At 49.2% G+C, this 10376-nt stretch overlaps 1 protein-coding gene across 1 annotated transcript; it reads left to right on the forward strand.

The window, feature by feature from the left end:
- Positions 1 to 333: 333 nt before the first annotated feature.
- Positions 334 to 10139, forward strand: LOC123149189 (nuclear transcription factor Y subunit C-4). The gene is made up of 2 exons (XM_044568747.1): positions 334 to 562; positions 9099 to 10139. The coding sequence occupies exon 2, from the start codon at positions 9149 to 9151 to the stop codon at positions 9920 to 9922; it is 774 nt and encodes a 257-aa protein (XP_044424682.1). The 5' UTR covers positions 334 to 562; positions 9099 to 9148; the 3' UTR covers positions 9923 to 10139.
- Positions 10140 to 10376: the final 237 nt, after the last annotated feature.

Here is a 10376-nt window from a genome sequence, read left to right on the forward strand (position 1 = left end):
AGCGAGGCCTTTTATTTATACTACTATAGTGGGTTGAGCAGGAGCTCCTGCTGTCCCGGAGGCGACAATGATTGGCCCGTTGGACACGAACAATACACACCTGCTTAAACTAACCAATGCTGCGGCATCTTCCAGCACGCCGGCCGCTGCCAACACCTGTCGGCTGTCGCGCGATGCCCACGCGACACCTGGCCCTGGGCCGGGCGCGCCACACCAGAGAACGCGCCCGGGTCGCTCGCTTACCGGGCGGAACCCGAACTCAAACGAGCCTCGCCCGCGCCGCTTACCGGGTCCCATACCGTACCCGAGAGCGGAGCTCGCGACCCTCAGGTGCTCCTGCCAATGGGAGGCTCGCCCTCGCCCCCAAGAGAATTTAACAAGGCAGAGCCGCCGAGAGACCGAGGGAGAGAAGAGATCGAGAGAGATTCCAGTTCCAGAGGGGAGGGGCCTCTCCAATCCGTGCCCTAGCCGCAAGGACGGAAGGCCGCCGCCGCCGCCTCTCTCCCTCCGACGGGGCCGCGGCGTGGAGCCAACTCCCGAGCCCTGACGCCTCCGACTCCGAGTAAGTTTCCGAAAATCCAGTTCTTGATTTCTCTGATCGGGAGTTCTGTATCCACGGCCGCCGTGGGCAGTGATTTCGCCGGTGTCTTCTTTTACCGCGCGCGCGAGGAGGTTCCGCTCCGGAACTGGGGGTGGGGGTTGTGATCCTCGCGCGCGTCCGGTGAAGAATCGGAACTGGCCTGTCGCTTCCTTCTCCATGGCACTGTAGATTTGGGCCGGCCAATGTCAGGGCTTCCTTTTCACACCATACCCGATCTAACTCTTGGAGCTGCTCTTCTTAAAACGAAATTTCTGAGCCGTTGGACAGCCCTCATAGTCTGATCACCTCTCCTCTTGACACTTTGTACGCGTTCCACAATTGCTGCAGAAAGTGCGTCGAATCTTGTCTGAAGATAGGTTGACTTGCTAAAACTAAAAATAGTACTTATTGCTCTGAAAACCCTGTCTCCGGGGTCAAACTGGGGCGCGGTCAGCTTACTGAAAATTTCCCCTTCAGTACACCTTCCTTTACTTACTCTGTAATTTGGTAAATTGTTAATTTCCTGTTTAACTGCGTTTAGGGGAGGGCCTTACTGTACCCATTCATCTAGTGTAAGTAGAAACACTGATGCATGAGGGGTGTGTTTGATTTGATCCCTACCAAAGTGGACAATGGAAACAAGTGTTTCCCCTCTGGTTGTATAAGTCAGAAAATTCAGCCCACTCAAAGGAAATGCACCACCCAGTTGGCTGCAAGTTAGGGGAATCATTGAAGATTCCAAGATCTTACATGCTGATTTTCTTTTTCTTCTAAAATACAGATGTGCACATGCTAGTTTGCACACACAGTATTAAACGCATTGTTTATACGAAACAAGCACCTCAACTTTGCGCTGCGTCTTATGTCTCTCATGCCGCGTTTTGTCGAGTTGTGCGTTCATGTGACAGGCGCCATCTTTCCATGGAAAAACCAGGTCTTCTGATACTGGCAGAATAATCTTGTATTCTGATAGTACTAGTTCGCTTTCAAGTAAGTGTTCGATATCCAGTTCTTGATTCCTATGAGCTGGACTTCTTTGTCTATTAATCGGTGTGCATGCGTGAGAGCTTCTCTGGAATCGGGAGCATGTCTGTATGGCCATGTGGGCTGTGATCCTCATGTAGTCATGTCTGGTGAAGAATTGTACGAGGGAGGAGGAATGGGCCTGTCGCTTCGTTCTTCATGTAGATTTGAGCTTGCGCCATTTTCCGGGCTTCTTTTTCTGCCCATACCTGGTCTAACTTTTGGAGCTGCTATTCTTTTTGGACGGGAAAAGGCAGGAGCTCTGCCATTGCATTATAGGGGAAAAGAATAGGTACAGACAAGTTTTGTGAACCGAAGTTCTTATGAGGGAAGGAAAGAGGAGAAAAAAAGATCAATCAGACATGGGCTGATTACCCCACTTCCTGACGAGACCACTCGCGGAAGGCCTCCTTCAGGAGGGAAACATCATCCATCACCAGCTGCAACAGAGCAGGAGCCTGGGCGGTTGTCGCCTGGAAGACCCGTCGGTTCCTTTCCTTCCATATGATCCAGGCAACGTGTATGGCAAATGTTACTTGCTCTTGCCTTGCCTCTCTTGCAGTTCCTGTATTGATCTTACGCCACCAGGATCGAATAGATGTTGCTCCCAGAGCAATGTTAGCGACGCGCTGCTGTGTGCTCCTGGCGGCCACCCAGAGCTCCTTGGCAAACGGGCAATGGAGGAGCAGATGCACAGCCGCCTCCAGAGCCTGATTGCATAGAGGGCACACTGGGCTGTGCGGCCATCCCCTGCACCCAAGTCTGTCGGCCGTCCAATTTCTGTCCTGCAGTAGCAGCCAGGTGTAGAAATTGACTTTCTGCTTAGCTTTACTCCTCCAAACCATGCCAAGGTGGGGCTGCTCTATCCGGCCGATGAACTGTCCTCCAAACCATGCCAGGGTGGGGCGGCTTTATCCGGCTGATGAACTGGTCATCATAAGCTGACTTGGCCAAGTAACAACCATTGCTGGACAGCTTCCATGAGATTTTATCCCTCTCAGTAGTTGAATGGATCGCTTGCACCTTCTCCCACAACCTGGTGAATTGGTGAATTTGGTTCTCAGTAGACATCCGTTGAATTCCATGCATCCACCTTTCCTCAGTCAGAGCTTCCCTAACATTCAGGTTTTTCCTCCAAGCTAAAGGGAAACACGTCCGGTGCAATTCCTTTGGGCAACTCCCCATCAAGATCGAGCCATCTATTGTGCCAGAAGCCAGTGATCTGCCCATTGCCAACAGAGATGGAGGTAGAAGCACCGAAGAGTTTTTTGTCCGTTCAATCACACGGTACCGGCGTTCCTTTCCAAGGCCTTTCCATATCATCCCACTCATACCAAAGCCACCTCAGTCTTAGCGATCTTCCGAATGCCTCAATGCTCTTGATTTTCAGCCCGCCAAACATTTTTGGCATGCAACATTGCTTTCAGTTCACCATGCATTTCCCTCCATTGGCCTCTTCCTCTCCAGCCCAAAGGAAACTCGGCCTTAACTTGTCCAGCATTTTGGAGGCCCATTCATCCGCAGCAAAGCACGTCAGATAATAAGTTGCAATAGCAGTTAGGACCGAGTTAACCAAAGCAAGCTTGCCTGGCCTGTTAAGCATCTTCCCCTTCCATGGCTTAATCCTTGATCTTGCCTTGTCAAGGATGGGCTGCATCTCGACTCTCCTAGGCTTCCTCGTGCTTAGAGGCAGACCTAGGTACCGGCATGGCAAAACACCTTCAGCGCCCCCAAAATCCATCAAAGGTTTGTGAATGTGCAGCATCATTACAACTAATTTTGTATGCCATTCTTAAAACGAAAGCTGTTGTAAAACCCTCATAGTCTGATTAGTTCTTTTCTTGTCACTTGTACGCATGATTGGTGTGTATATTACTTTCCACATTTGATACATAAAGTGCATCGAATTTAATCCGAAGATAGCTTGAATGCTAAAAACAGTATTGTCTGAAAGCCCTGTCGTCCAGGTCAAATTGGGGCAGTCAGCTTAATTAGTCAAATTCCCCCCTTCTGTACATTTGTTCTTACTCTGTATCTGTAGTTAGTTTTTATTGACATTCGTTTACTAACCTGCTCGCCGCTCTGTAATTTGGTAAATTTGTTGATTTTCTACTAACTGCATTTTGGGGAGAATCATATACGTTCATGTAATGTATTTAGAGACACAAGGATTTTGGGTGTGTGTGGTTTGACCCCAAGCTTGCCCTACAAGTTTTTCCTCCTCTTGTTGCTTATGTCAGAATATTCAGTTCACTCAAACGAAAAACATCATCGAGTTGGCAGCAAGTTAGGAAAATCATTTAAGATTCGAAAAATCTTATCTTGATTTTTTTAATCCAATTATGCACATGTTAGTTGGCACACACAACACAAAGCACATTATTTATACAGTTTTGCTAAAGCACATCTAGATGTGCCACAAGTATTGCACATCTAACTCATATGTCATTGATCTTACATGGCGATTCATGTGGGTATTTTCTTTTTCCTTTTTTCTTTTCTTTTTTATGCTTGATTGTGTCACTTAGATGTGCAATAACTAGGACACATTAACCCTTATTTATATGAAACAAGTGCATCAACTTTACCCTGTGTCCTATGCCTATATGCATGGTTCTCGTGGCTCATTTTGTCGAGAGTGATACATTCATGTGTCAGGGCATCTTTCCATGGATAAACCTCTGTAGGAGGCATCTTTTCCAAGAGATGGTACTGCCAGGTTTTTTGTATACTCACAAAATAATGTGTCTTTTGATTGAACTAATTAGATTGTTTAAAAAAATAAAATTTACTTGACAAAATCGCAATTATTTATAACTACCTCAGAAATGCACTGATTGTTAGCCCATCAATTATGATATGAGATTGTGGCAAGAAAGAGGAAAATGAGATAGTGTATAGTGTACTGGTTGGGCCAATTGTGTTCTAGTTTACTTATACCTGGTCCACTACTTCAAATCTGAAGCTAATAGTCGAATACAACAAAACGTATTGTTGATTGCCTTCTTTATCATGGAGAAATGTGAATACGCGAGTCTCTTGCAGGCCACCAATTGGCGTAATTAATCGAAATAAATAAGTTTGTGCTCACCACATGATTATTTTCTATCGTGAAATAATGGCAAATCCATGCTTGGTGAATGTATCAAAACTATGCTTTCCGGAAACCTCTAGAAGGTGTCAAAAGGATTATGACAGCCTACATCTTTAATTGCTTTCCATATTAGTATGTACCAATCATGCTTGTCCTGCAGTTGTGCCGTCTTGTCGTCTTTTGCTATCAAGGTATATATATACTGTTTTCTTTGCCAAGGTTTGTGCGAATCAACAAGAGAATTTCTTAGCTTCTTAAGAAATCTATATTGCACTGGTATTGACAGGTTTGTTTGATTATTTTTCTCACTTACATGTCAATCTAGCTATGCAGTAAATCTGTGTTTGCATAAGTCTAGTCATTTTGTTCGGTACAAGCTATTTAGACCTTTCTGATCCCGCAATTGCTATTCTCTAAATTCTAGACCTTAATTAAATTTCAATACTGTTATGACCGATATATTAGAGGCTTAGGGCATGTACAAAGGAAGCATCACCTAACTGACGCCTCACCTCTTCCACCTAGATAAACTTGAATCAAGCTCTGGTGTGTGCCACGGTCATCCAATGGAGGCTACTTTCTTTATGTCAGCACTTTACTTTTTCTTCCACCCACTTTTCAACACATGCAAACGGTGGTACTGAACCGAGCGGAGCTACGAAACTGACATTGCGTCGCCCGAGCGGCTGCCTCAGCGCTTTTGTCAGGGAGGAGGCTAGCTCTTCTGCAGGATCCCGTCTCTCTCTACAAGCAGCAGGTTCAGCCGAGCTGGCATTTGGCAGGCCGATGTGGCGCATGGGGCACCCGTCCAGCCTGGCCCGTTGGCCATGCCCTTATCCCAGGTAGTTGTGGCCCAGTTTATCTTTTCATTATTAGCGGCTTAGCCCAATTATCTTGTTAGGAGGATTATATAAACTCGTGTAAGAACCCGTTTTGGGATTAAGTAAGAAGCAATCATATTTGCTCGGCTTCCTTAGGGAGCCGGGAGACCTAACCCTAGCTGCCGCCCCCGCTCTTTCTCTCTCTCGCGCGCACGCAACAATGGCGCCCCAGCACCGCGACCACGCCTTCCTCCACGCCATCCCTCCTTCCACCCCTACAATCTGAGACCACGCCCTAGTAGGGATCTGATTCCTACCAATTTGGTATCAGATAGCTTTAGTGCGATCATGTCCTCGCCGCTGCCCACCCCGACCCTACCGCTGCCGACCGCGACGACCGCCCCGATGGCCACCACAGCCAGCGCCCCGCTCTTGCCGGTGCCGGTCACCTCCGCCGCGCCCGTCCCCGCCGTCTTCACCCCGGAGGAGATGACGTCGGCCATCCGGGATCTCACCCAGGCGGTCACGGGCATCTACACGTTCCTCGCGAGATCCTATAGGCCGCAGCCGCCTGTGCCCTTCGCCACTGCCCCGTCGCCGCAGCAGTCGCCATCCTCGGCGACCCCCGTCGCCGCCGCCGCCATGCAGCAGCTGTCGTGGCAGCCGCCACCAGTGATGAACCCCGACGCCTCCACAATGCAGCAGGGGCAACAGCTGCAGCCGCCGCCACCGACAATCGCTGCCCTGGGCATCCCGACGACGGGCCCGGCGGTGCCCATCCACCAGGTTCGGTTTCCCCCGTCGCCTTCTCTGTTACCGGCCTGGCTCGCTGGGTCCCTTGAGCCAGTCTACACGACGGCCTCAGTTGGGCCGCACATGCTGCCCCCGTCGGTGACGCACTCGGCCATGCAGTTTGGCGGGTCCTCGGGCTTCGCCGAGCCCTTCGCCAGCGTCGACGGGCCCCTGTTCCAGGGTGGTACCCTGATGCCCGCCTACTCGGCCACGTCATCCTCGCTGCTCCGTGCTGACGAGGCGCACCCGCCCGTCGTCCACGTCCAGACGCCGTCGAGATTCTCCAAGCTGGAGTTCGCGACCTACGACGGCACCGTCGACCCCCTGAATTGGCTCAACCAATGCGACCAATTTTTTAGGAGACATCACACGCTCGCATCCGACCGCAACTGGATCACCTCATATCATCTCCGAGGAGCCGCGCAGACGTGGTACTACGCCCTTGAACAGGACGAGGGCGGCATGCCACCATGGGAGCGCTTCCGCGATTTGTGCCTCTTGCACTTTGGTCCGCCTATATGCGGGAGCCGTCTGGCGGAGCTTGGGCGTCTTTCGTTCCTCACCTTGGTGCAAGACTTCGCCGGGCGCTTCCAGGCACTGGCGTGCCACGCCTTTGGTGTTTCGGCTCGTCAGCGGGCTGAGCTCTTCGTCGGCGGCCTACCGGACCATCCAGCAGGCCACAGGACCTCCAGAAGGCCATGTACTACGCCCGCCCGTTCGAGCATCGCGCGGTGGCCATCCAGCAGGCACCACTGCCCCGGGCCACTGGGCCTCCACCCTGGCTGGAAGTTCCCGCGCAGGGTCGGCCTGTCCAGGCTTCCGCAGTGCCCCCCGCCGCAGCTGCGGCACGCCCGTTCTGCCGGCTCACCCTGGCCGAGCAACTCGAGCGTCGCCGCCAAGGGTTGTGCTTCAACTGCGACGAACCCTACGTACCGGGCCACGTCTGCCCACAACTCTTCTATCTGGAGGCTGCAAACTACATTGAGGAGGACCCCGCCGCCGCCGGGCTCGGCGACCAGCCCGCCCCAGTTGACACGGAGGTGTTTGGCGACCGTTGATCTTCCCCGCCTTCCAGCTCGAGGACGAGCTGTTTGTGCAGGCGGGGAGAGATGTTATGACCGACATATTAGGGGCTTATCCCAGTTAGTTGTGGCCCAGTTTATCTTATCGTTATTAGGGGCTTAGCCCAAATATCTTATTAGGAGGATTATATAAACTTGTGTAAGGACCCGTTTTGGGATTAAGCAAGAAGCAATCATATTTGCTCGGCTTCCTTAGGGAGCCGGGGACCTAACCCTAGCCGCCGCCCTTGTTCTCTCTCTCTCTCGCGCGCGCAACGACGGCGCCCCAGCGTCGGCGACCACGCCTTCCTCCACGCCATCCCTCCTTCCACCCCTACAATCCTACCAAATACAGTGTAAGCTGCTGTTGTTTTTCCAATCAGGGCGTCATAAATCTGATAAACAATCATCGGCAACGCCACGAGGTACAGAAATTGATGCACCAAAGCATGGTTGTCACGGTCTGATAGGTAGTAGGATTCTTCTTAGGTTGGCACATTAGGTTGTAGGAAGAAGGTGACCCAAAGATCTGGATCAATATTGAATCCAGATGTTGCTCTTAGTATTGAAAATAATCGATCGAAACGGTTCCATGGGATCTACTGACTACTAAATGAATTGGGAAGTTAGGGTTTTGTCAACCTCGTGTGAACGATGTCATCTCTGAAGGGGATACGAGTGCGGATGGTGATATCAAAAAATATTCATCTTGATATTTATGCACAAATTATCTTTATATACCATGAGAAATAATTTGAATGGTTATTCATGATTCAGAATTTGTATCCATGTCTGCTCTGTATACTCATGTCTGCTGCTGGTATTCGTATCTCTTTTTTTTTTAATAAACCTATTCATCCATCTTTTGATAATGGATATGATGTGAATATGATTTTTCTATTATCCAGCTGCATTACATCCGTTCTCACCCTTCGCACCATCTGGGTTTCTTTTTCTTTGTTCGGAACCATGTAGTGGGCATATTCAACTTAGCTGTCCACTCTCTAGCTATGTGTGCTTTACGGAGAACCTGGCTTGCGTCTGCAGTTAGGAATCCCCATTGCCACTATCGGTTGCTTGTACAATCTAATCTCTTTGTATGTTATAATCTTATACATAGTTCAGTGCCTATCATATAATCAGAACTCTTATTGCTGAGTGTAATTTAATTTAGATGTATGTTTAGGAACACACCTATGAGGTCATTCTCTTAGGGGCACCAGAAATAAGATGTAACAGAAGAGAAGATGCTAAATATGTGGTGACTTAGAATGGCTGCTAAATTGTAGCCAGATTAGTTTGTTAGTTTTTTCTTGTGCATTTTGGTTTTGCATGTGTATTTTCAATAATTTAACTATGCAATTATCTGCTCTGGTGATGTTACTAAGAACTTATCAGTTTCTGAACTACTTCCTCCGTTCCAAATTACTCGTCGCAGAAATGAATGTATCTAGAACTAAAATACATCTAGATACATCCATACCTGCGACAAGTAATTCGGAACGGAGGGAGTAGCAGATAAGTATCTTCATAAAGATATTGGGAGGATCGTAATAAAGAAATCTATCCAGCGTATGAAACTGGTCCTAAAGGACCGCTAATGATCAAATTCATCTAAAGACACCGCACAAAGTTCTATTTTGTGACCTAGGAGGCTAATGTTACTGTCTTTAAGATTGTTTTACTTTAAGATCGAGTTGATTAACAGTTTCCATTATTTTTTTCAGTGCAAGAAAGACCATAGGTTCTTGGACACAAGCAAGATCAAGCAGTCGACATGGAACCGTCTTCACAACCTCAGCCTGCAACGGGTGATGTCGTTGCTGGTGGATCACAAGTGTATCCTGCCTCATCCTATCCGCCTGCAGCAACAATAGCCATAGCTCCTGGTATCATTCCTGCCGGTTCACAGCCAGCACCACCATTCCCTGCCAATTCAGCCCAGCTCAATGCTCAAAACCAGCTTATCTACGAGCAAGCGCAGCAATTTCACCAGCAGCTCCAGCAGCAGCAGCAGAGGCAGCTGCAGCAGTTCTGGGCCGAACGACTGTCGGAGGTTGATCAGGCCACCGACTTCAAGAACCACACCTTGCCGCTCGCCAGGATAAAGAAGATCATGAAGGCCGACGAGGACGTCCGCATGATCTCAGCCGAGGCCCCAGTGGTCTTTGCAAAAGCATGCGAGATATTCATACTGGAGTTGACACTGAGGTCGTGGATGCACACTGAGGAGAACAAGCGCCGGACCTTGCAGAAGAATGACATTGCCGCCGCCATCACCAGGACCGACGTCTACGACTTCCTGGTGGACATAATCCCCAGGGATGAGATGAGGGAGGAGGGAGTTGGGCTTCCTAGGGCCGGGCAGCTGCCGCTCTTGGGGGCTCCAGCTGACGCGTCGTACCCCTACTACTATCCGCAGCAGGTGCCAGGTGCGGTGATGGGGTACGGTGGCCACCAGGGCCATCTGCCGTATGTGTGGCAAGATCCTCAGGAGCAGCAACAGCAGCAGGGGCATCCTGGGGAGCAGCAGCAATCTGAAAGCGGCTGACAGCATTGTGGGCAACCACCAGATTCAGTATCCTCAGCTTAGCCAGGACATCCAAAGTTCCAAACTAATTTTCAGGTTTCGCAATAGATTATATGATGGTTTCTTTTGTCTGTCGATACGGGAGAGATTTACTAGTTACTTCATGGAATTTTTGTTTGTCGTGGTGGTGTCGTTACAAAAAGGTTATATGATTAGAGACTAATTTGTTGAAATTTTACCATAGCGTGTCCGTTCCGTTATTCGAAACTAAAATAGCTGGCATATGGTCTTTTTGGCATGCATGCAACATTTTGCGGTTCCTATCGTTTTGTACTGGATTTTTTTAAACGGAAGCAAAAGATTTACCTCATCCATTAAATAAGGGAGAATAGAGCGGTAATTGCCTTTGGCTCCTAGGTGCATATGCACCCATTGTCGAAATACACATTTCGAAAAGTTGAAAAATTCAGAACAA

Source organism: Triticum aestivum, chromosome 7A, assembly GCF_018294505.1.
Source record: "Triticum aestivum cultivar Chinese Spring chromosome 7A, IWGSC CS RefSeq v2.1, whole genome shotgun sequence".
Lineage (NCBI taxonomy): Eukaryota > Viridiplantae > Streptophyta > Magnoliopsida > Poales > Poaceae > Triticum > Triticum aestivum.

Coding starts and splice junctions, on each gene's coding strand:
- LOC123149189 (XM_044568747.1), top strand. CDS start 9,149: ATGGAACCGTCTTCACAACCTCAGCCTGCAACGGGTGATGTCGTTGCT.